Raw genomic sequence first — 27,216 nt, forward strand, 5'->3', positions numbered from 1 at the left:
CAAAGGACCTTGTGGTAAAAGCTCAGGTTTTAGCTGGTGGTAGAGGAAAAGGAACCTTTGAAGGTGGCCTCAAAGGCGGAGTGAAAATAGTTTTTTCGTAAGTTGTATTTCTAAATTATCAGGTAAATTGAAAATATCTTCAATCCATTTATATGGCTTGGAATTTTAATTTGATTAAAATGCCTTGTGAACTATGAAGACATAAACTAGGTAAGAACATATATTTACTGTAGACTAATATACAGAACATAAATTAATTCATTCTACTCTCTTTACTCCAGCATTTCTCTTGTCACATTCTAAGCTTCTCTTATTCTAGTCCAGAAGAAGCAAAAGAGATTTCCTCCAAAATGATTGGAAAGAAGTTGTTTACCAAGCAGACAGGAGAAAAGGGCAGGATATGCAATCAAGTATTTATCTGTGAGCGCAGATATCCCAGGAGAGAATACTATTTTGCAATAACTATGGAAAGGTCATTTCAAGTGAGTAACTATAGAAATAGTGCTCTTAAAATGAATTTGCTATATTTGGAATTGAAAGAATATTACTGCTGTTCTTCACATGGGTCACATTTATATTTGAAACTGATTTATAGAGTTGTACGTGAACTTAACCTTCTGTTTGGTAGCATGACCTTGGACTGCATGCTTTTTAAACACTTCAACTACCAAAGCAATTTGCTGTGGCACAGTGCAATTAAATGAATGCTACATAACTGGATATCTGTAGTACTGACATTTCTGAACTGCAGAGTTGATCATTGCAGTTGGATAGAGAAATGATCTAATTTCTGTCTCCTTGACCACACTTAATTTTAAGTGCTGGGGATTAATTTTAAACATGCAGCCACATCTGTCAAAGAGGTGCAGAGCAAGAAGATGACCAAGATTTTAAAAAATGGGTGTCCAAAGTCAAGTGTCTATGTCCGTTTAAACATGTAGGTGACCTGACTTTTAAACTGCTGATAACTGGAGGAATTATATTAGCATATCTCCCCCTCCTAGAGAAGTTACATACAATCCAAAAATAGTATGTAAATCAGTGGTTTCCAACCTTTTTACGCACAGGATCACTTTTTGAATTTAAGATCAACCCAGCCTCTATGCCACCCACTTCATTTCCTCCCTCCCTTCATCACTTGCTCTCCTCCACCCTCACTCACTTTCATGGTGTTGGGGTGCGGGAAGGGGTGCAGGCTCTGGGCTGGGGCCCAGGGGTTCGGAGTGTGGGAGGGGCCTCTGGGCTGACCCTGGGGCAGGGGGTTAGGGTGCAGGAGGTGGTGAGGGGTGAAAGCTCTGGGAGGGAGTTTGGGTGCAGGCCCAGGACTGGGGCAGGGGTTGGGGTGTGGGAGGGGGTGTGGGGTCTGGGAGGCAGTTTGGGTACAGGAGGGGGCTCTGCGTTGGGGCAGAGTGTGGGGTGCGGGACGGGGTGAGAGATGCAGGCTCTGACTGGGAGGCGTTTACCACAGGCGACTCCCAGTCGGTGGCACAGCGGGGCTAAGGCAGGCTCCCTGCGTGCCCTGGCCCCACGCCGCTCCCGGAAGTGGCTGGCATGTCTCTGCGGCCCCACCGTGAGCTGCCACTGCCCCCGCCCTCCGACTCTGCAGCACCCATTGGCTGGGAACTACGGCCAATGGGAGCTGCGGGGGTGGTGCTTGCAGGCATGGGCCATGCACGGAGACCTGCTGCCCTCCTCCCCGGGCTGCAGTTCCCAGCCAATGGGAGCTATGGAGTCCGTGCTGGGGGGCGAGGGCATTGGCAGCTCACAGAGGGGGCAGGGGTAGTGGCAGCGCGCGGAGTCGTCTTTCCCCCTCCACCCAGGGCTGCAGAGACATACCGGCTGCTTCCAGGAGGGGCATGGGGCCAGGGCAGTCAGGGAGCCTGTCTTGGACTCGCTGCGCCGCCAGACTTTTAGCGACCGGAGATCGCGATTTACCGGTTGTTGACCACTGATATAAATGTTAGCATTTTTAATACAATGGACACCCGCAAGCCCACAAGCTTAGTTCAGTAAATTTTAACTTAATATGATGTTTGTACAGGTTATTGCATGTTTGTCTCGCCTTCCTCCCTCTTCTTTACTATACAATGGATGTTTAGGCTGTTCCTGTTTAATTCAGATCTGAACACTTAGTAGCCTTCCTTGAAGTCATCTGTGTGACTCTGGTTGTATTGGTGCCCAATTTTTAATTTTATAGAGGAAATGTGTGCAGCAGATTTTCTTTGAGCTAGTTGATTTGTCTATTAAGTACCTCACATTTCATGAAATAAATTTTGTAAGTTACCTGATATATGAACAAAATTAATAAATCATCATGGCTTCACTCCAGGAAAGAAGATGCCTTCTGGTCTCTAGAGGACTGAATCAAATTTACAAGCAGTATAGATACGGGATGAGCATTAAACTTAAAATTACACTAGCCCAATGAGGGTGACATGTAATTCTGTGGTGGTGATCCATTGCAACGTTTATAAGAAGTTATTTACTCTAGTGTCTAGCAAAGCTCCTTCCTTTTTATCTTAAGGATAGTGATGCCTCCTGGAGATGTCAGTGGTGTGTGTGCGTAGGATTGCAGCTGAGTCCTGCACAAACTGTGGGACTGTCCAGGTGGTGGTGGTGGTGTGAGCACCAGAACTATCTTCTCCCCAGGTTACGCCTTTCTGCTAGGCTTATTTCTGTTGAGTACAAAGTACAACTACATCATTAAAGCTCAGACCTGGAGCAGATGGCCTCCGCCAGCTTCCTTGGTTGGTGCAATAATGCTAGAAAGCCCGCAGAGAGGATGGTTCAGTAAATTCTGTAGATCACTCTCACTTATGTTATAAGAACTTTTTGGGAAACGATATCTGCTCTCTGATTTAGAACTTGTATGCAAATCAGGCATAATCGGTGAACTGGTAAATGTTTAACTTGTATTCTATCTACTCCTTTTCCCCCTGCTCTTCCTCTTAGGTTAAGGGGCCTCTTCCTTTTCATAGGAAACTGTCCAACATTTCAATGTTAAACATCTAAAAATCTCTAAACTGCTTTATCATGACATCCAGAGCTGTCTAATTTCTATACAAGAGTGACAAGGGGGTGGCTAAAAAGGTTTACCTCATTTATGCCACAAGGTGGCATTAAAATACCACAAATAGCTATATTTTATCCTCTAAAAATTTCATTGTTCAAACAACAATGTTTATCATGCAAGTTTCAGCCATGATAAGTTTAACCAAAGTAGATGGCCTTTTTCATGTTTGACTTGTAAAACAAAACTGTGTTGACAGGGTTGCATTGGTAATTACACCTCTACCCTGATATAACGCGACCCGATATAATATGAATTCTGATATAAGGTGGTAAAGCAGCGCTCCGGGGGGGGGGGGGGGGGGGGGGGGGGTCCTCGGGCGGATCAAAGCAAGTTTGATATAACGCGGTTTCACCTATAATGCGGTAAGATTTTTTGGCTCCCGAGGACAGCATTATATCTAGGTAGAGGTTTAGTTTATTGCTTATAAATTTGGGGACTCTTCTCTTTTGGATAAGAATTCTCCTAGTGATGGGTGATTATCAGCACCCAATTAACACCATATGTATTTTCCTAGACTTGTAAGAGTTTTTTAAAAAAACCCAAATATGAGGATTCTGTGGTGTATATCCTGCATTCTGATAGTGTCAAACCTTGCTTCAAAAAAATAAAACCCTTGCGGGCAGAAGCAGCTGAAGGAGTGAAATGTACTTGTCATGGCTTAAGCAAAACTAATACTTTTAGGCTCTAATGATACTGAGTAGTAATTATGCCTGAAAGTTTTCAAAAGCACTTGTAGCTCTCCTTGCAGCTGCATTCATTATGTAGTTGTCAAAATATTAAGAAATGGTTCTAGAATCTTTCTTTTGGAAGAAGAGCATCCAACATGATTTTCTTTTTATTTAAAAAAAAAAAAAAAAAAAAAGCCAGTCCAATGCAGCAACAACCATGCTCTCTACAACTGTAATTGAAGTTACACTTGTGAAGTATGTTTTTTAAACCCTACTTAGATGCTCACTGGAAGTACTGACTTAATAGTCTAGCTAGTGGAAGTCTCTCATTATGCATGCAACAAGTACTACACGTGTAGTGACAATGAATGTTGGTTCACTCATATGAGCAAACATGCCTCAACCCTGAACTTGATGGATCATTTCCAGGGTCATAGGATTGTTCAGTCTCCATGCCCTTTGAGTTTTTGGTGCCTCTGTTGGGATTAATTGTGAAAGTGGCTTTTTTGACACATTTTATGCACTGTGAAACGGTATTGACACCACTTAACTCATGTCACTGAACAGTCAAGCACTGTGTGAGAAGTTTTCAGAGGTGGTTATAGTTATCAAGGCTTATGATCCATGGTGAATAGAAATAGAGTGCAACAACTATTGCAAATGGCTGTGCAGACCTAGATTTACCTTCAGAGGCTGGAGTGTGGTAAACTATGAACACTGACAGCGTAACCAGAAGTGATACACAGGGTGTGATGTACCATTTCATAACTGCCTTTTTCTGTCCTAACTTTAAGCCAGTATGGTATGTTCTTCCCATAGTATAAATATGATAACCTAGGAAAAGCTTCCTTTTGATATAAGAGTTTAGAGTTGGAAAACTTCTTTGGTGATCGTATATCATAAAAGTATTGTGTAAGTATCTTGAATGAAAAGATAGCAACAGTAAGAGAATAAAAGACAACTTTAATGGATTGCCAAAAGCCAAGAATCTCATACTGAGAACAAGAGGTTCTTTGAAATATTTGTGGAAAGAATTAACATAGTGAATGATACAAATCTTACATTGAAATTTTCTCTTTCTTTAGGGTCCTGTACTTATAGGCAGCTCTCATGGTGGTGTTAACATTGAAGATGTTGCTGCAGAGACTCCTGATGCGATAATTAAGGAACCCATTGATATTGTGGAAGGCATCAAAAAGGAACAAGCTGTCAGGGTACTAAAGAGTACATTTCCACACAATCATAGTTAGAGGGAGTTTTGCTTTTGTAAATATACTTAGTAAATTTTATACAGCCTTTTGGCTGACTAAAGAAAACTGACACTTCCAAACATTATTAGTAAATTATTACTAGATATTTTAATGTAGTGTTTAGTTTGCAATAAAGAATGTAAATCTAGCTCCAGATGTGGGTACTTAGGCCAGTGTATAGCCTGGGAACCTTAATTTCACTGTCCCTTGTAGGATAAATGTGATTGACTGTTTTTAAAAAAAACCAAAAGCCAGGAGCCACTCCCTGCAGGGTAGGTAAAGTTCTGTAGCTACAGGCTAGACTTGTATAGCTGTGTTAAAATAATATATAAAAGTAATATTTAATAATAATCATACTTATATATTTAATATATAAAATTATTATATATAAGTAATATATAATAATTTATAAAATATTTTAATGCCTAATGTTATAAACTGATTACCAAAATACTTTGTGTTTTACTTTCAGTTGGCCCAGAAAATGGGATTTCCCCCTAACCTGGTGGATGAAGCAGCAGATAATATGATCAAGATATATAATCTCTTTATGAAATATGATGCCACCATGGTAGAAATAAACCCTATGGTAGAAGATGCGTCAGGAGTTGGTAAAGTACCTTCTTTATAGAATTTTTTAGATGGGCAGTTTGAATCTGCACAGAACATGTCTGTTTTAGGGGTTCTGCTAAAGTTTCTCCAACTATATACAGTAAGAGGATTTAGCACTAACATGGTACGTTGAAAAATGTAGTAAAAACTGACACTGGCACCTAAACATCTGCAAGCATATTCATCAGGGCTGTGGAGCGATGAAAAAGATTAATCGTGATTAAACAATAGAATACCATTTATTTAAATATTTTGGGATGTTTTCTACATTTTCAAATATATTGATTTCAGTTACAACACAGAATACAAAGTGTACACTGCTCACTTCATATTTATTTTTGATTACAAGTATTTGCACTGTAAAAAAAAGAAAAGAAATAGTATTTTTCAGTTCACCTGATACAAGTATTAGTGTACTTTCTTTATCATGAAAGTTGAACTTACAAATGTAGAATTATGTACCAAAAAAACTGCATTCAAAAACAAAACAATGTAACATTTTAGAGACTGCAAGTCCACTCAGTCCTACTTCTTGTTCAGCCAATTGCTCAGACAAACAAGTTTGTTTACATTTGCAGGAGATAATGCTGCCTGCTTCTTGTTTACAATGTCACCTGAAAATGAGAACAGGTGTTTGCATGGCACTGTTGTAGCTAGCGTCGCAAGATATTTACGTGCCCGATGCGATAAAGTTATATGTCCCTTTATGCTTCACCCACCATTCCAGGGGACATGCGTCCATGCTGATGATTGGTTCTGTTCAATAACAATCCAAAGTAGTGCAGACCAACGCATGTTAATTTTCATTATCTGAGTTAGATGTCACCAGCAGAAGATTGATTTTCTTTTCTGATGGTTCGGGTTCTGTAGTTTCCACATTGAAGTGTCACTCTTTTAAGACTTCTGAAAGCATGCTCCATCCCCCCTCCCCAACCCCCCTGTTCCTCTCAGATTTTGAAAGGCACTTCAGGTTCTTAAACCTTGGGTTGAGTGCTGTAGCTATCTTTAGAAATTTCACATTGGTACCTTCTTTGCATTTTGTCAAATCTGCAGTGAAAGTGTTCTTAAAATGAACAATGTGATGGGTCATCATCCGAAATCGCTATAACATGAAATATATGGCAGAATGCAGGTAAAACAGAGCAGGGGACATACAATTCTCCCCCAAGGAGTTCAGTTACAAATTTAATTAATGCATTATTTTTTTAATGAGCATCATCAGCATGGAAGCATGTCCTCTGGAATGGTGGCCAAAGCATGAAGGGGCCTATGAATGTTTAGTATATCTGGCATGTAAATACCTTGCAATACCGACTACAAAATGCCTGTTCTCACTTTCTGGTGACATTGTAAATAAGAGTGCAGCATTATCTCCTGTAAATGTAAACAAACTTGTTTGTCTGAGCAAGAAGTAGGACTGAGTGGACTTACAGGCTCTAAAGTTTTACATTGTTTTGTTTTTGAGTGCAGTCATGTAACAAAAAACAAACTATATTTGTAAGTTGCACTTTCATAACAAAAAGATTGCACTACAGTACTTTTGAGATGAATTGAAAAATACTATTTATTTTGTTGTTTTTACAGTGCAAATATTTATAATCAAAAATAATATACACTTTGATTTCAATTACAAAGCAGAATACAATATATATGAAAATGTAGAAAACATCTAAAAATATTTAATAAATTTCAATTGGTATTCTATTATTTAACAGTGCGATTAAAACTGTGATTAATCGACAGCCCTAATATTCAGCACTGGATCTGGGAGCCCTCTGCATGGCGTGAATTCTATGCAAATTACTGGGGGCTGGCTTCAAATTTCTCTAATGCTTTTTGGAATTTTCTTTCATTGTAAATGTGGACTGCAGTATTCATGCTAACGCCCTATATATTTAGATGTTCAAATCAGTTTTTGAATAGTAATTAAGGTGGGACTTAAAGTAGTTTGTGACATATTTGTGCTGTAAATATACATTCTCAGAGCATACAAAACTAGTGGACCATGCTGCTACTACTGAATGCATCCTAATGCTGCATGCATGGTAATCCATAAAGGCAACCAAGGTTTAACGTTCAGATTGAGATTGACACTGGTGTTATAACAAGCTTTGGTAGTATAGTCTATCAGAGTAAGTATTTTTTCCTGAGGAGAAGAACAAGAATGAAGTTGCATTCAATTGTGTGCAATAATAGCTTTTCCTCTTGGAAAGAATCCAAGCTCTTGCAATTCTTTAACTACAAATTTATCTTATTCCCTTTTGGCTTTGATGTTGAACTCTTCAGACAAGGTTTTAAGAAGTGACTTCACTTTTGTGTGCCCAACCTAAAGCACTTTGAAAGTGCAATTTTCAGACATTAGGCCCTTTCTGAAAATTGGGTCCATCTAAGATTTTTTTTCAAGCTGGCACCCAAAAACTGAGCAACCCAAAATACTAGTGACTTCTGACTCTTCATCTTAGACACTGAAGGAAGTGTAATGTCTTAACCCCACTTCCTTGCCAAATGTACTCTAGGTGCTTGAAGACACTTTGCTCTTTAGGGTTAGTTGCCTACCTCTTACGTTGCCAGCAGTAGATACTCTCTCGATGCCCAAACACAGATAACTAAATCCAAAAGATTGTTTCTTGTCTGAGTTGGGTTTGTTCCTTAATTTAGATCTCCTACTCTGAAGAGACTACAGACATGGGTGTAGTTTGGGGGAACACTGGGTGTTGCCCCCCAAACTGCAAGCCTCGGGCAGGTACAGAATTTGTGTCTCCCCCCTCCTCCCCCCATGCGCAGCCACATTAGCCAGACTGGAGCTGTCTCTCTCCCTCCCCTCCCCTCCCCCCCCCTCAAAATATAAAAGTCAAACTATGCCTATGACTACAGGATACCCAAGAAATGCAGTTTTTAATCAGATGTGGATTATTTTAAACTCTCCTCTCTGAAATAAAGCTATCTCAAAAGTCTGTGTATAAAATATTGCTTCTTTAGAGGATATTTCTTTTCTTCAGTTTTGACTTTGCAGCAATTAAGAATACCTGCCTTAAAGGCAACTGATAGTCTTAGAAGACTTGTTCAGACAGCTTGAATTCAGATACAACAAAGGTTAAATTATAGCTATTCTTCCTTCACCCAAAGCTTCTTACAGCATTTCATGCAGTTTCTTGGTGTGTAGTTAAGTTATAATGAAAACACTATCTTAATTTGGAAATGTAGTTTAAATAACAACCAGTTATAGTCCTTTCAGTAGAGTTCTACGGTTAGATTGGGTATTTGCACCTTCTCTTGTTTCTCATTTGTCTTAACTTTCCCCAGTATCTGTGATGGTGGGGTGAAAGTACAGCTACACACTTGAAGTGTCTTTCAGCCACTACAGGTTTGCTTTTTGTTGTTAGTAAGTATTTCTTTTGAAATCTGCTGGAATGTTGTAGGAATTGGCACATCTCTACTGTTCCTCCTTAAACATTTTCAGTATTAGTCTCAGCTTGATCCTTGCTGTTCAGATTTGCACATCTAGTTTGTGCAGGCAGTTCAGTGCACTTTTTATACAAGAGTGTTAGGATGAAGACTGTATTGTATGTCACTTTTTTTAGTGAAACTGTGCTTCACATTCTGAACTTAAACCTAACGTAATTGGGTCTCCTTTTTGTCAGTTTCCTTAGTACATGGTTAAGTAAGCTTGTCAGAGGTCAAGGAAGTAATGGATTCTGTGACTTTCAGAGACCTCCATGACATTTTTAGCTTCCCCCCCCGTTGCGGGAGGTTGAGGAAAGGGTGCCCGGAGGTCCCAGCTGCTGCAAGAGGGAAGAAAGGGGGCCCGGAGTTCTCAGCTGCTTTTGGGGGGGTGGGGAAGGAGGGTGGAGCTTCCATCTGGACTCCTCCTCACCACCCCACGGACCAGGGTTTGGGATCTCTTCTTCCCCCTTGGGGCCTGGGCTTCAGTTGTCTCCCCTCAGCCAGCTCCCCACCCAATAATTCTGTGGGCTTCATGAACTTTTGTTTCTTGCCCGTAACCTGTACATGACTTTTACTAAAAATAACTGTGACAAAATCTTAACCTTATACATGGCATTTCATTGATGCAAGGAGTCTGCTTAGGCTTTTAATATCATCTTCCCCAATGTCCCTCCACTATCTGTGGGAAAAACTTCCTTGGTGTTCTGCTGAGACTTTCTGCATTTCTTTTGACTTAGTTATATGCTCTCTTTAAGAAGCACATAAGTTTAATTTAAAAGCAGAAGCCTAAGTGGGTGGCTTTTTTAAAGATATACAAAGGGCATGGTGGAAGGATTAATCTGGTGCACAGTTTCTTAGGCCTGGTCTACACTGGGTGGGAGATCGATCTAAGTTACGCAACTTCAGCTACGTGAATAATGTAGCGGAAGTCGACGTGCTTAGATCTACTTACCACGGCGTTTTCAACTGTGGTAAGTTGTCTGCTGATGCTCCCCTGTCGACTCCGCCTGGGTCTCACTCTCCGGTGGAGTACCAGAATTGACGGGAGAGCGCTCGGCAGTCGATTTATCGCGTCTTTACTAGACGCGATAAATTGACCCTTGCTGGATCGATCGCTCCGGAGGTAAGTGTAGACATACCCTTATTTAGGTGAGTTTGTGTTAACTGTTCTAGACACGTTATTACTAAAAATGCAACAAATATTGTAAAAATCGCTCTTCAAAAAATGCATTTATACGTGTAAAGATACTTGCAAGTTAGGAGGCCAGAGATCAGGTAATGCCTCTAATGTGAGGTAATCTGGTATTAGCTAGTCCTGTGATATTTACCTAAAGTATTTTTAGCAGAACTTTGCATCCCAGGGTTTTAAAAGAGCTTGCTGAGGAGTTTGCTGAACCATTAATGTTGATTTGCAGTAACATTTGGAAGAAAATTAGTGTTGTGCCAATATTTAAAAGGGTAAACAGGATGACCTGGGTAGTTATGGGCTTGTCAGTCTAACATTGATCCTGGGCAAGATAAAGGAGCAACTAATACTCAAGAATTGAAGGAAGGTAATTGGGTTGATTAACAATCAACATAGGTTTATGGAAAATAGATCCTGTCAAATTAACTTAATGATTTTTTGATGAGATTATAAGTTTGATAAAGGTAATAGTGTTGATGTAATATACTTAAAACCTCTTCTGTAAGGCATTTGACTTGGTACTACAAGACATTTTGACTGAAAAACTAGAACATTACAAAATTAATATGGCACATCAAATAGTTTAAAAACTGACTAACTGATCGGTTTCAAAATACGATTGTATTTGGGGGGGGGGAGTCATCAAGCAGTTGTGTTTCTAGTAAGGTCCCACAGGGATTGATTGATTGGCCTGATGCTTTTTAACACCTTGATCAGTGATCTAGATGAAAACATAAAATCATCACTAATAAAGTTCGCAGATGACACAAATTGGAGGAGTGGTAAATAAAGAAGTGGTAAATAAAGAGGAGGACAGGTCACTGCTAGTGATCTGGATCACTTGGTAAATTGGGCAAAAGCAAACCGCGTGCATTTAATACATCTAGGAGAAAAGAGTACAGGTGAGTCGCATCATACGCGCATTTAACTTGCGCGAATTCAACTATACGCACTCGGCAAAAAAAAGAAAAACAACAAGATACCTGTAAATAGTGCGGGCGATTCCACCCACCATTCCAGTCAATGAGCGTGTGCCCCGGAGTGAGCATGAGATGGGAGACGTGAATCTGCTGTTCCCTCAGTCGGTCTCAGTTCCTGCGTGCCTCTCATAGTGTGAGCATCTCGCCGCATTGAGTGTGATTCTAGTGTTTAAAGATATGTATTTTTTCGTACAACATGGCCCCTAAACCCAAGCCAACTACTTCATCTGGTGCTCAACCGAAGAAACAGCGATCTGTTCCAACGCTGGAGGAAAAACTGGCTGTGTTGGACTTATTGAGAGACGGTATGTCAGTCTCCAATGTGGCGCGTAAATATGGCCGCAACAAATCTAGCATCTGTGCCATCAAGATTCAAGAGAGAAATTTGCCAAGCCGTGGCATCAAGTGCTCCAATAACTGCTAAGGTGACGAGCCAGGTGCATGATAAGACTCTAGTGAAGACTGAAAAGGCATTAAAGTTATGGCTGGAAGACATGAATCGTAAACGTGTGCCCATTGATGGCAACACGTTGCGAGAAAAGGCTCTTAGCCTCTACACGCTGTTCAAACCTCCTGCTGAAGAGGGACAGCCTTCTGATGAGAAGGAATTCAAAGCCAGCCAAGGTTGGCTTAACAGTTTTAGGAACCGCTTCAACCCCAAAAACGTGCAGATTGCTGGTGAAGCTGCATCTGCCAATGAAGAGGCAGCAAAAGCCTACCCCGAACAATTAAAGAAAATCATAGAAGAAAAGGGCTGTCTTCCGGAACAAGTTTTTAATGCTGACGAGACTGGGCTCTTCTGGAAAAAAAAAATGCCCAACCACACTTACATTTCAAAATCAGAAAGACAAGCCCCTGGCTTCAAAGCAGCTAAAGACCATGTGACTGTGTTGTTTTGTGGCAACGCTGCTGGGCATTTAATAAAGCCTGGCTTGCTCTACAGGGCTGCAAATCCCCATGCCCTAAAAGGCAAGAAAAAAAATCTGCCTGTGTTCTGGCAATCAAATAAAAAGGCTTGGGTGATGGCAGCAATATTTCTGGATTGGTTCCACAAGTGTTTCATTCTGGAGGTCAAGCGGTACCTCGAAGAGAAAGGACTTGACTTTAAAGTGTTGCTGATCATAAACAGTGCTGCTGGCCACCCTGCAGCACTCCGGTTTGCACATAACGATGTTGAAGTAGTCTTTCTTCTCTCCCCTCCCCCCCCAATACCACATCCATCCTCTCGACCAAGGCATGATTCACTGTTTCAAGGCCACGTACACAAGGCTTACGTTCTCACGGATACGTAGTGCTATGGATGCTGATCCCAATCTTAATGGGATGGAGTGTTGGAAGTCCTTAAACATTGCCGATTGCATCACTTATATTAAACAGGCAATGGATGCAATCAAGCCTGAAACAGTCAATGCATGTTGGCAAAACCTATGGAAAGAATGTGTGAATGATTTTAAAGGTTTCCCAACCATTGACAAAGAAGTGAAATGCATTGTTCAGGTGGCCAGGCAAGTGGGTGGTGATGGCTTCATCGACATCCTTGAGGAAGAAATTGAAGAATTAATTGAGAGCCATAGAGAAACATTGACTAACGAAGAGTTAGAGGAACTGATAAAATCGTCTACGGAAGACGAAGATGATGATGATGATGATGACGAACAAGAAGAGCCAGCAAGTTGGAATCTTCCTAAATTTGCTGAAGTGTTCCAAGCAGCGAAACACTTGAATGATTTAATTTCTGAATACTATCCCTCTATAGAACGAAGCCTCAAAATCACACATAGTATTACGGACGATTTGAGACCATATCAAGAAATGTTTGAGCAGCTCAAGAGACAACAGCGACAGTTGCCGATCACTAGGTTTTTTTTCAAGGAAAAACAACCAGCAGCAGATGAGCCTACGCAATCAACTTCTCGAGCTGAACCAGAGCCAACCACTTCGTCTACGACTTGCTCTCCGTCACCTAAGCTCTGTCACCTCCGTCTCCTGGATCGACATCAAGCCCTGACGACCCCCTGTAATTAAAAATACAGTACTGTAAATTATATTTTGCATATGTACTCTTTATTATACTTCTGTACAGGGTTGTATACACAAAACCATGTAAGTATACTGTACTTATGGGCAATTTAAGGGATTTTCAAGGGTAATTTTGACTATATGCGATTTTCGCCTTACATGCTGACTTTAGAACCTAACCCCCGCATAAGATGCGACTCCACTGTATAAGCCATTCTTACAAGATGCGGGACTCTGTGCTGGGAATCATGGCCTCTGGAAAAGATTTGGGGCTCGTGATGAGTATTCAACTGAACATGAGCTTCCAGTACGATGCTGTGTCCTAACGGGCTATTGTGATCCTTGCTTGCATAAATAAGGGAATCTCGGAGGAGTAGAGAGATTATTTTACCTCTGTATTTGGCACTGGTGCGACCACTGCTGGAATACTGTGTCCAGTTCTGATGCCTACAGTTCAAGAAGAGTGTTGATAAATTGGAGAGGGTTCAGAGATGCACCATGAGAATGATTGAAGGATTAGAAAATGTGCCTTAATAGTGAGTAGACTGAAGGAGCTCAGTCAGTTTAGCTCAGGGATCGGCAACCTTTGGCACTCGGCCCGCCAGGGTAAGCACCGTGGTGGGCCAGGCCGGTTTGTTTACCTGCCGCGTCCACAGATTTGGCCGATTGCGGCTCCCACTGGCCGCGGCTCTCAGTCCGAGGCTAATGAGGGCTGTGGGAAGCAGCGCAGATGTGCTGGCCGCGGCTTCCCGAGCCCCCGTTGGCCTGCAGCGGCAAACCGCTACAGGCTCGGCCCGCCAGGGTGCTTACTCTGGCGAGCCATGTGACAAAGGCTGCCGATCCCTGGTTTAGCTTAACAAAGAGAAGGTTAAAGAGTGACTTGATTAGTCTATAAATAAGTGGGGAACAGAAATTTGATGATAAACTGCTCTGTAATCTAGCAGACAAAGATGTAATAAGATCCAGTGGCTGGAAGTTGAAACTAGACAAATTCAGACTGGAAATGAAGAATATATTAATAATGGTAAGGCATAATTGGAACAATTTACCAAGGGTCATGTGGATTCTCAACTACTGGCAATTTTAAAATCCAATAGGATGTTTTCTATAATATGTGCTCTAGAAATTATTTTGGGGAAGTTCTATGGCCTGTGTTATATAGAAGGCCAGACTAGATGATCGCAATGGTCCCTTCTGGCCTTGAAATTTATGGAATGAAGGCTGCATGAGTTAGCATGTAATGCCAAAAAAAGAATTATTTGGTGCCCTAATATACAATAGAATAAGTATTTCAGAGAAGTATTTCACCTTTTTAAAGATAAAGGCATTAAACAATTTTTTTGTTTGTTTTCCCAAGTGATGTGTATGGACGCAAAGATAAACTTTGATAGCAATGCGTTCTATCGTCAGCAGAAAATCTTTGATATGCAGGACTGGACACAGGAGGATGAGAGAGACAAGGATGCAGCTAAAGCAGACCTCAACTACATAGGACTAGACGGAAACATAGGGTGTTTAGGTATGTATGTTCTACATAATAGATGTTTAGAATCCTTTGATGTACTTGCTGCTAATGGAATTCTTAATTGTAACTTTTTTTCTTACAGTGAATGGTGCTGGTTTGGCTATGGCCACAATGGATATAATTAAACTTCATGGAGGCACTCCAGCAAATTTCCTTGATGTTGGCGGTGGCGCTACAGTACATCAAGTAACAGAAGCCTTTAAACTTATTACTTCAGATAAAAAGGTAAAACAAGGATTAGTATTTCAAAGTTCTGCACTGTTGAGTAATTATTTTAAAATGCCTTATGACAATGTATGTATTGTATGTTTCCACTAGTAGACATGGATTTTAAAGGTGAGCTACAAAGAGGGGAGAACTGTGCTGTCTTTGCTACTTTACAATGTGCCTGAAAAACATGTTAAGGTTTTTTCCTACATGTTTCTTTCTTGTCAGGAATATCAGTCTTCAGTCCTTCAGCAAAGAACAGGAAGGAGAACTGAAGTAGGAAGTCTCAGCCCTCAGTTGAAGGGACAAGCATGAGTATTTGAATCTCCCACAGAGCCTTTTCTCAAAATGTCTGTCAATTGCACAGATTTCAGACAGTTGTGATGTAATTCACAGTAGTTCTCTACTTTTTCCAAAGCAGTTAACTGGCAAAATTAGTAGAGGATACCTAACACTTGTAATGTATCTGAGGGGAGGGGAGAAGTAGCAAACCCTGTTCTGAAGAAAACACTCAATTTTTATGTATAAAGTTTTTTATTAAAAGGAGGAGGCTACCAAACTCCCTTCTTTGCAAGTCATTTTTTTAGTGGGAATTAAAAATACTCCTTTTAAAAATAAAACTAGAATTTTCTAATAGAATTAGCATGAGAAAAGGGAATAAATAAACACTTTCCTATGTAATTTGAAGGGAGGTTAAAGATAGTAGCAAATTAAATAGAAACAGTTATTCTCTAGGAGCTGATGAAAGTCATTTAGATGCAGTATAAACATAGAGCAGATGCATTGTTACATGTATTCAGAATAAATAGTAAACAGCTTACCTTTTAATTATCTTCGCAGCTTCAGCTCTAGTGTACTTTTTTAAAGCGCAAATACACTTAGCAGACTCAAATGAACAACACCAGTAACTTGATCCCCAGTTTCAAAAATCACGTCTGTAGTACTGTAAGCAAGTACTGAGGTGCTGTTATTACCCTTTTAAAAAATTCTTAAATCTGTTTAACTGTCCTTGCTGAATAAACTAAGTGATTTCAAACCAGGCTGTCTTATTTTACACTAGATAAAGCAGAATTTCTTTAGCAATACCAAAATTATTTGTACTTAGATCAGTGGCCAGCTAGGCTAATATGGGGTTTCCTAGAATATCCTAAGTATGTCTTTTCCTTGTTTGAAAAGGAATTTGAAACTGTATGTATGTTGGTGTCATGTTAGACTCTTGTCCATCTCTGACTTGGGTACCAAACCTGCAACTAGATTCATGCTGGTGCACGTGTCTGTCTATGCAGATCCAGTTGCAGGATTCCAGACTTAGATTGTAACGGGTATTGTCTGATTTGTACATAAACGTTAAGATTCTAAGGTGCTATTTGGTAACATAGTAACATTGCAAGATAAAATTATTTTGATAACTTGTCTGGAAAGATACAAATGTCCCAGTACTATTTTGAAGAGTTCCAGGATCTTTGAACCTATGTTGGAATAATATATAAATTTTATTTGAATGTTAATTAAAGATTAACTGAGTATAATTTTGGGCAACAGGAGGAAGAACTCTATGGCTTCCCTAGTGACATACATTTACTGATGGATAGGAGTAATACCATGAAGGAAAGCTGAGTTTATTTGGCACTAACAACGTTTCACTTTAAGTTTGAGGCCTTCACCCACCCACTATCTGCTCACATTTTCTCCCCAATCATCCAGCGAAGGTTTTAAAAAGGTCACTCTGTTCCGTCTTCCCATCTTCTTTCCCTGAACCCCCAATCCTGTTTTTTCCTCCTGAATTAAATCATTCCTTCAGTGTGCTCAATTTCAAAGCACATCACAAAGCAGTATTGCCCATGAGTACTCATCAGTATCTTTTTGGAGTATTTCATCTCTCCCTGCAGAATGGAGAAGAGCTTGAAGTGAGTCACTAGAGCAATTCTGGTTTTGCTTATGAAGTACCCCTTTGACTTTGTATTATCAGTCACGCTGGCAAATAGAACTTGGTATCCATGGTATCACTGCTTGCTTGTATTCCACCTCCATTGAGGGTTAAGGCTGCAGCGAAAAGGGCTGGCTGGCAGATACAATGGATGTAAGTTGTGGTTCTGTATAACAGTGGGGCATTTAGTGGATGAAGGGAGAGATTAGTACAATTAAGAACAATACTATTATCTTTTTGTGGAATGCTGAGTGAAGAAGAAATCAGATGGCTAGTGACAGTTATGCAGCTGGAGGGTTGTGGTGATGAGAAGCGAGTGATTCCAGAGGGATGGAGGTTCGTGGGAGCTGGGAAAAAGATAGGAGATCTGTCCCTGGGCAATAGGTGAGGTGGACAGGAAGCAGAGGTGTAGAGACTGATGGTAGGAAACAGAGATGACTAATACAGCGATATGTGCTGCATTAAAAGCCTGAGGTGGCTGAGAGTTAGTAGGGGAGGAAATGCTGAGTTAGCTGTGGAGAGATGAGAGCTGACCAGCTTTGTGTAACCAAAGGGTTGCAGCATGATAGGAGTACTGACTCCTAGTTCACACAGTGACCTTGGTGCACTGTCATGTTAAGATGAAGGATTAGGGTAAAACACTCCTGTTCCTTTCTAAGGTTATAAATCAAGATAAAGTAGGTAATGTTACTTCTGCATAGCTCTTCAGATGAAAGATTCTTCACAGTGTTTTCCGTCAACATTCTATGTATGAAAGTGCATTGAGAGCCTACTTAACGCTGTAAACTCTCTTGGGTAGTAGTAGGAATGCATGTTCAATGTGTGGTGGGCTAGGACCATCTACTTTTTTTCAGGCTGGCTTATCTGCTGCTGCTGTGTAAATACAGAGTGAATGCTTGGATGGCTTGCTGACAAAACAGCTCTTTGATAGAAGCTGAATTGCTCGTCACCACTGTGTGCTGGGATCCCAAGATTTCATGTTTGTTCAAGCACCCAACAACAGGAATTGATAGGAAACTTGGCTGAAGCCTGTCTCCTCTTAAACCCTAAAAACACGTTGCCTGATGAAAACTATTGAGACAACAGTCTTGATACAAGGTGGCCAGTAGCAATGGAATGGTTTCATCAACAGTATTTGGTAAACCCCTGGCATAACCTCCCCATGGAGCATGTTCTATACATGTTGATATAATGTCTGGTCAAGGACCAAGAAGTCATGACATAATAATCCCTGTGAAGGGTATTTATTTGGAATCCAATTTCAGATATTTAATTTAATGTAAAGACCAAAATATTTTTCAGGTATTAATTTAAAGAACAAAAGAATATTCAAATTTTAGTCATTTGGCTGATTGACTGAAAAATGATGCTTGCATGTATAGCTTAAAGCGGCTTTAATGTACATTTAATTTTGTGAAGATAGACTTTCATGTCTTAAAAAAAAATTGTTAAATGATTGCCATTTAACTGCTAATAAGGTCACAGTTCTTACCATTTTTCCATGTTAATTTTGTTCTCTGATCATAGCATTTCAAGGGCTTTAAAATTTAACTTAAATGTATGCAGATTAAAATGATGGTGTTCTGTAGAATCTCTTCACAGCGGGCTGTAAATACATTTTTAAAACTCATGCATGGGGATGTCCTCAGATACGCCATCAAGATAGTTCTGACAACAGATGGGTTTTAAACTGGGTTGTGTTCGTCACCTTAAAGGAGGTTAGACAGCACAATGATAGATGACTTGACTTGGATACATTTTAAGGTGATGGGTGAACACCAATGGCTCTGAACTTGTAGCATCCTCAGAATAAATGACTCCCTTGAGTCATTGTGGTAGCTCAGTGAACACCTCTGTCCAGTGTAAAGCAGCATTTAAAATCTTAAAATGATTGAATGCATTTAGTAAAAGTACAGAAAACTTGACCTGATGAATCATGTACACAGATGAGCATGCTTGCTGTCATTTGCCTGGGATCAGGCATCTATGAAGGGATTGTCTTATTTGTCTCATTCAAGCATTTGGCGAATGCCTCCAATCTTTTCTGTAGCTAGAAAACCCCCTTGGGGGGAGGGATAGCTCAGTGGTTTGAGCATTGGCCTGCTAAACCCAGGGTTGTGAGTTCAATCCTTGAGGGGGCCACTTAGGGATCTGGGGCAAAATTAGTACTTGGTCCTGCTAGTGAAGGCAGGGGGCTGGACTTGATGACCTTTCAAGGTCCCTTCCAGTTCTAGGAGATGGGATATCTCCATTAATTTATTTATTAATTAATTTATTTATTTATTTATTTAAGATCAGCACAAGGCTAGCCCAGAATGCTGTGAAGAAGAGCTTCTGGAAGTAGCCTGAGTTGGCTTCAGCTACTGAATACCAACACTATGCTTCCCTCTGGGCCCAGTGTTGAGACATTGTCATTCTACAAAGCCTTGGGCTTCACTGCAAGCAGTGTGCCTGATATCAGTGGTACTGAGGTCCAGCTCACTGGATGACACTTTACCTCTCCAGGGGAAGTATCAGCAGGAAGTGCAGAGAGCAATTTGCTTTCCTGGCATTCTTCCGTTCTGAAGCCTGAACTCTGTAGCTCCACCTCAAAGCCTCTAGTGTCCTCTTCCTATAGACAGGGCCGGCACCAGGCACCCAAGCTGGTGCTTGGGGCGGCACCTGGAGGGGGGCGGCGCGGCGCGGCGGCCGCTGGGGAGAGCGGGGCTACAGCAGGGCTCGCTGCCCTGCCCCCGGCGCTCTGGCCGCCAGAGGGGGAGAGCCGAGCCCCAGCCGGGGCTCGCCGCCCTCCCCCCAGGGCTCCGGCCGCCCTCCCCCCCGGCGCTCTGGCCGCCGGGAGGGGGGCTCGCCGCGCCCCCGCCGGGGCTCACCGCCCTGCCCCCGCCGGGGCTCGCCGCTTCCCCCGGCGCTCTGGCCGCCGGGGGGGAGAGCCGAGCCCCAGCCGGGGCTCGCTGCCCTGTCCCCACCGGGGCTCGCCGCTTCCCCCGGCGCTCTGGCCGCCGGGGGGGCGCCCCGCGCCCCAGCCGGGGCCCGCCGCCCCGTCCCCGGCGCCCTCGCCCATGGGGGGGGAGAGCCGAGCCCCCGCTGGGGCTCGCCGCCCTCCTCCCAGGGCTCCGGCTGCCCTCCCCCCTGGCGCCCTGCCCCTGGCCGCCGGGGGGAGAGCGGAGCCCCCGCCGGGGCTCGCTAGCCTCCCCCCGGGGCTCCCTGTGGGGGGGGGGGGGGGGGCGGCCGGAGGCTTTTTCGCCTGGGGCGGCGAAAAAGCCAGAGCCGGCCCTGCCTATAGATTCAGGACTGGGAGACTGATCTGAAGTGGTGTTTGAGGACATATGCAGATTGTTCCTTTTCATCTTGAAGACCATAGTATTTCCTTTGATGCTTGCCGCAGACCTTGCTTTGAGAAATGTCAGAGCACTTATTGCAATCAAAGCACTCTTTGTGCATCATGCTGTCATGTCTTCTGACTTGGCTCATTTGGTTCATGAGGTATCGGCATTCACACTGATTTCCCTGCTGCCTTATGCACTGAAAGTCTTAGCACATCAATTGTTGAAATCTTCTGAAGCACTGCTGATGCTCTGGTCTTTCCCATCTCTCAGTATTGGTTGCCTGTGGTGAGAGCAGGACAGTGATCCAGTTAATCCCTTCCCTGTCCACCCTTATCAAATTTCTGCAGATGGGCCTTGTACTGTGCCCTGAAGGTTGTATTGGACTAGGTGAGGGCCCCTAACAACTTTTCACCAGTTTGTGTGTTTGACAGCTGGTTGGAAACTTAAGTTTTAAGTAAATCTTTATTAAAAATCTTTTTTATTCACACTGAAATGTTGTGGAGACTGAGTCAGGAATAGAACCCAGGATCCTGAATCCCAGCCCACATGCTCTAACCAAAAAACTGTGCGTCCTATCTGCTTGCTTTCCAGCCAAGCTCCTTACACCCTTCTGTAGAGCCTCAACCTTCTACTTTTTCTCTGATTTTTCTCCACCTCCCTCCATAATACTTTTTTCATGCCTCGGTGTACCAACACAGAGGCATTGCCTACCTAGTAGCTACAGAAATGATCAAATCACTCCCTCAGACATGTTGTAGGTGTGTTGGTCCCAGAATATTAGAGAGACGAGGTGGGTGAAGTAGTATCTGTTATTGTACCAACTTCTGTTGGAGAGAGAAGCTTTCGAGCCACAGAGGGCTTTTCTTCAGATCTCATCTGAAGAGCTCTGTATGGCTCGAAAGCTTCTCTTTCTCTCTCCCCAACAGAAGTTGGTCCAATAACCGATGTTACCTCACCCACCTTGTCTTCCTCTGAGAGAGGCAGTCAAGTTCTGAAAGTACTTTTAACCTCACAGTCCCGTAGCCTTGGCCTCTTTGCCATCTAGGCTTGTTTGAGGAGAGAAGATCATAACTTTTTCCTTTTGACTAAAATAATTTAAAACGGTTTCAATAAACTTGACTTTGTTTAAAGGGGGCTAAAATGCTGAAGAACACCTTTTAAAATGTAGCTTTTCTTTTTGTTCTAAGCTGAGTTTGTTTGCCTGTTTGGTTGCTTTCCCTACCACCTATATATTGTGTTAAAGCATATTTTCTGGTGCTGAAGACATCCGTATGGTAGCTGCTGTATCCCTTATCTAGGAAAGTAAAAGAATGAACATTGCAATATGCTGAAGTATTTGAAAATGACTTTCTTATGTTAGAGAACTTAATTTAGAGAACTTATTTTAACACACACTGTATTGAGTGGGCATTTTGTCCAGTTGAACTGGTCACTTGCAGTAGCGTCATACAGACTGTATAATAGAGCTCAAGAAGAATTATTGTCATTTTCCTGTGCCCCAGCCCTCTTACTCATAATCTAACTTCTAACATTAAATGTAATCTGCCAAGACATGGTGGTAAAGTTAATGACCTTCAGTCTAAAAAAAGCATGCTCATTCTCTCTTCTCATGTAGGTCCTTCAACAGAGTTCATGTTACAGGTGACAGGCCAAAGTATTAGTTTGAGGAATACTTCTAGCAGGATTGTCTTAAACTGGAAGGCCAAACTGTTGGCAAATGGAACAGTTATGACACTGATTTTAATAGCTGAGGTTTAATTATTTTTTTTCTTTGAATAAAAGTAATTGCTTTCTCCAGAAAATTGGTTGAGCAAGACTATCGAGAAAAGTCATGGTGCAGTCATTTTTACATTCTTGTTAGAGATCAAAAGGTTCTCTTTGGTTTGCATCTTATTTCAGTTACCTTTTAACAAATCAGGAATGGTTATTAGTGTCTGCTACTCTTGGTGCCTTAAAGGGCAAATATAGAACCTTCCAAAAACAAAAATAAATCACGGAGCGTCTTTGAAGTTTAAGTGGCAAACATCATTCTGGGATATATTAGCAGGAGTGTTGTAAGCAGGACACGAGAAGTAATTCTTCCACTCTACTCCATGATGATTAGGCCTCAACTGGAGTACTGTGTCCAGTTCTGGGTGGTACATTTAAGAAAAGATGTGGACAAATTGGAGAAAGTCCAGAGGACAGTAACAAAAATGATTAAAGGTCTAGAAAACATGACTTATGAGGGAAGATGGAAAAACTGGGTTTGTTTAGTCTGGAAAAGAAAAGAATGAGAAGGGGATATCATAACAGTTTTCAAGTACATAAAAGGTTGTCACAAGGAGGAGGGAGAAAAATTGCTCTCCTTAACCTCTGAGGATAGGACAAAAAGCAATGGGCTTAAATTGCAGCAAGGGCAGTTTAGGTTGGACTTTAGGAAAATCTGCCTGGTGGTTAAACACTGGAATAAATTGCCCAGGGAGGTTGTGGAATCTCTATCAGTGGAGATTTTTAAGAACAGGTTAGACAGACACCTGTTGGGGATGATCTAGATAATACTTAGTCCTGCAATAATTGTCTTGCAGTACAGTAGAACCCTGTTTATCCGATCATCCATTATCTGACTCCATATAAACGTAACAGTGCACACTGGTCCAGAAGCGGGCAATCTCTCATGTTGGCCACTAGATGGTGCTGCAGCCTCACACTGTCCCATATTCCAGATTATCCGAATCTTTGATTATCTTTCTCCCAGTCCCAATTAGATCAGATAAACGGGATTCTGATGTACATTATTTTAGAGACGAGTAACTTTTCTGCTGAGTTCTTCTAGAATATGAATGAAGGTTTTCTTAAACCATGTGCTTAGCACTGAATTTCTGGAGCTTGAATTTTTAGAACTGATTTTTGCCCATCTGAGTGGGCTGAATCCCTTTATCTGATGTGATGAGCTATTTGCTGCTTGTTAAAATTCTTCATAATATTCTAGTAGGATGGTGGACTTGATATGTGTTCTATCATTAAATGTATAACCTTACGTGCTGTTTTCTGTATGTAGGTACTGGCTATTCTGGTGAATATTTTTGGAGGCATTATGCGATGTGATGTTATTGCACAAGGTATCATTATGGCAGTAAAGGATTTGGACCTAAAAATACCTATTGTTGTACGGTTACAAGGTGAGCACTCTTCAATACTGTGTAAATCTAAGCCTTTGGATTTGTTTGTCAATAGTGCTCCTAGGTGCTAGAATAATACTAATAATAGTGATCACTGTGTTTAGTAGTTCACTTAATGCATAGCAAAATTGCTTGTATACAGAAGAATATTTTGTAAAGAGAAATATATACTAACATCTAAAATCTAGTGTTTTTCTTGATGACTCTATTAAATATTTATTTCTTACCATATTGTTTTTTTGGTAACTGTTTAGTTGACATTTTAGAACAGCAAATCTAACTTGCAGCTACTGTAAATGCCTTCTAGTGTATACTGTACTTATCTCAATTTTGAGATGTCTTGGTAGATCTGTCCTGGAAAACTTGATCATCACCAGCTCACATGGTCTCTGATTGAAGCGGATAGTTAGTAGGTCATTATTTCATTCAGTACTGAATTCTGTTGTTTAAAACTACTTCTCTTTCTTCAGGTACACGAGTTGATGATGCCAAAGCTTTAATAACAGCTAGTGGTCTCAAAATCCTTGCTTGTGATGACTTGGATGAAGCTGCTAAAATGGTGAGCAAGAAAGAGCTTTTTGCATAACTCTTCATAACAGATGGTATGCTTTAATATGTAGTCTTAGTAAAGTTGTATCTTCCCCCAGTCAACTTAAAACAGGAGTCTAGGATAAAATATTTGAAGCCTTGAAGATCACTGACACTATGTATCCAAAGTACACCTCTACCCCAATATAACACGACCCGATATAACACAAATTAGGATATAACGCGGTAAAGCAGCGCTCCGGGGGGGTGGGGCTGTGCTCTCCGATGGATCAAAGCAAGTTCGATATAACGCGATTTCACCTATAATGCAGTAAGATTTTTTTGGCTCCCGAGGACAGCGTTCTATCGGGGTAGAGGTGTATTTCACAAAGCAGTAACTAACTGGTAGGGCGGTGACTTTATAGGCAGAATTTATTTTACCCCAAACTAGGAACCTGCTCTATATTGCTAGAGAGGAATATTGCCCAGATTATTACCTATTTTTATAAAAGAGCCAAGAGATCTTTAATTTTGTAGATGGGCAGAAGGGGGACCTCAAGTGAAAATCTCATCTGAAAGGCTGCACTTCTAATGGTGCACCCCTCCTTGGTAGTGTACTTTTAGGTCAACACTTTTAGTAGTTCAAGGCCAAGGTAAGTATTGGAACTCCCTAATCAGCAAGGGTGCTACCAGTGTATAATCTGAATCATTTGTAATGTTACCTCCTGGGGTTGAACTCTCCAGAACTAGCTGCGTTCAGGGGAACAACCTACTCACCCTGATCCACAAAACTGAGTTTAAAGGCAGAGTGGAAATTCTGTTAAGCTGATCAAGCCCTTGGTTGATCATTACAATGCTTCTGCAGCAGAGAATTTGGGTTTTAGACCTATATTGCATTTGTATAAGGTGCCCACCATCCAAAGCTACTGGTACCATTTTATAAACGAAGAAATAAGTTTGTCAAGGTTAACATGACCCAAATTAATTTGTTTTGCTAATCTAAAATTATATCCTATATACCAACAGGTAAATCACTTTAAAAGGTACTAGTAGTTTAAAAATAACATAAATTTCTCCAGAGAATATTTACTTGTGTTAAAAAAGCACTCTGAGGCCCCAGTTGGATTGAGGCCTATTGTTCTGAGCACTGTATAAATGTATATTAAAATATAAGGGTTTGACTACACTTGAAAATTAACATGGATTAATTTTAAAGTGCAATGTGTGGGCATTTTCTTGTTCTGGAATGGGAGTGGCTTGTTCCTGTTTAGTTTAACCCACTTTCAACGTGGCTTAAACTAAACAGGAACAAGGCACTCCTGTTCCAGAATAAGAGTGTTATTCACATGCAACTTCCAGGTTAACTCTTCGTAGACAAGTCCTAACTCCCTGAAGAGCTTTGTTTTAAAATAATGCAGCAAGTAGGTTTAACAAACAAACGGAAGAGGGAAAAATGAGGGTGGCAGTAATAGGATCACATGATTGTGTAGATTACTTATGCACAATTTGTTGGTTTTATAACGTTATGAACAAACAACATCATTAGCATCTGTTAGATGCCAGGTGGCCAGCATGGATTACTAAACTAGACAAATGTGGACTAGAAATAAGGTGCATATATTAACAGTGAGGGTAATTAACAATTGGAACAACTTAATAAGAGTTGTGGTGAATTCTTCATCACAGGAAACTTCTTAAATCCAAAAATAACGAGGAGTACATTGTGGCACCTTAGAGACTAACAAATTTATTTGGGCATAAGCTTTCGTGGGCTAAAACCCCTTTATCGGATGCATGCAGTGGAAAATACAGTAGGATGAGGGGGAGGGATAGCTCAGTGGTTTGAGCATGGGCCTGCTAAACCCAGGGTTGTGAGTTCAATCCTTGAGGGGGCCATTTAGGGATTTGGGGCAAAAATCTGTCTGGGGATTGGTCCTGCTTTGAGCAGGGAGTTGGACTAGATGACCTCCTGAGGTCCCTTCCAACCCTGATAGTCTATGATTCTATTTGTGTGTGTGTGTGTGTGTGTGTGTGTGTGTGTGTGTGTGTATATATATGTATATATACACACACACACACACACACACACACACACACACAGAGAGAGAGAGAGAACATGAAAAAATGGGTGTTGCCATACCAACTCTAACAAAACTAATCAATTAAGGTGGGCTATTATCAGCAGGAGAAAAAAAACTTTTGTAGTGATGATCAGGATGGCCCATTTCAAACAGTTGACAAGGTGGTGTGAGTAACAGTAGGGAAAACTTTTTCTAAAAGAGATGCTCTAGTTCAACCAAAGGTATTGGACTTGAACCAGAAATTAAATTCAGGAAAGTCCTGTAGCCTGTGTCATGCATACTACATGATCACAATGGTCTCTTCTGGCCTTTAAATCTATGAATCTATTTTTTTTCTTATGGCAAGCTCTTTCTGACATCACTTTCTAAAATAGACTGTCTAGTTGAACTCCTAAAATTTAGTAGTGTCATTTGTTAAACTGTTAATATTTCTTGAATTATCTCTTTATAACTTTATTTCCTTTTCTCCCCCAGGTTGTGAAACTTTCAGAAATAGTGACCTTAGCAAAGCAAGCTCAGGTGGATGTTAAGTTTCAGTTGCCAATCTGATCTGAGTTGTCATGGAAGTGTCTAAAGTGTTATAGTCTCTGAAATACTGTGTTCTGTGGATTTTTTCCTCTTTTTTTTTTTTTTTTTTTCCCTGTGTGGAGGTTTTAATTGCTTGACAGGCGCACAAACTTTAAAGCACCTGGTTCTTAATGTTAATATTAAAAATGGTCAGAGTTCATGTAAAAGTGTCTGTATTGCTGATATGTAGACTTTTAGTTGCTGTCCCAACACTCCAGCTTCTGCTGCAGAATGTCGCTTGCAATATTCATTCATTATTGTCAAAAACAAAGTTTTTGTTGGAAAATAGATTCTTCTGAATAAAATCTGAAGTTACTTTAATTGTATATTCATATTAGCTTCAGTAAAGATAAATATGATGACTAGATTTCTAGCACTCAATGTGGAGGAATGTATTGAAATGGTATTTTTTTTATTGGAGACCTTTAATCTGCAGTATAATGAATGGATTTGAGCATACCAATCATAATGCATAAATAGTGCATTTGAACAAACCCAGCAACTTTCTAGAAGTGCATGGCGGATTTGACCAGTTAAATATCGGGACAATGTAACAATCACTACAAGATATACTGTAGCACTTAAGTCTTCATGGTTTCTGGTGTTATTAAAAAGCATCATGTAGCTTTGTATATGAACAATAAAGCATATTTCCTAAAGTG

General features: G+C 41.0%; 1 protein-coding gene across 1 annotated transcript; it reads left to right on the forward strand.

Annotated features, from left to right (window-relative positions):
* On the forward strand, window positions 1-27,216 carry LOC112120000 (succinate--CoA ligase [ADP-forming] subunit beta, mitochondrial). The gene is made up of 9 exons (XM_026648681.1): window positions 1-97; window positions 320-482; window positions 4,827-4,955; window positions 5,464-5,602; window positions 14,590-14,751; window positions 14,840-14,982; window positions 23,258-23,378; window positions 23,849-23,937; window positions 26,462-27,216. Exons 2-9 carry the CDS (start codon window positions 351-353, stop codon window positions 26,534-26,536), a joined length of 990 nt encoding a protein of 329 aa, XP_026504466.1. The 5' UTR covers window positions 1-97; window positions 320-350; the 3' UTR covers window positions 26,537-27,216.

Source organism: Terrapene carolina, unplaced genomic scaffold (assembly GCF_002925995.2).
Source record: "Terrapene carolina triunguis isolate 2854851 unplaced genomic scaffold, T_m_triunguis-2.0 Scaffold17, whole genome shotgun sequence".
NCBI lineage: Eukaryota > Metazoa > Chordata > Testudines > Emydidae > Terrapene > Terrapene triunguis.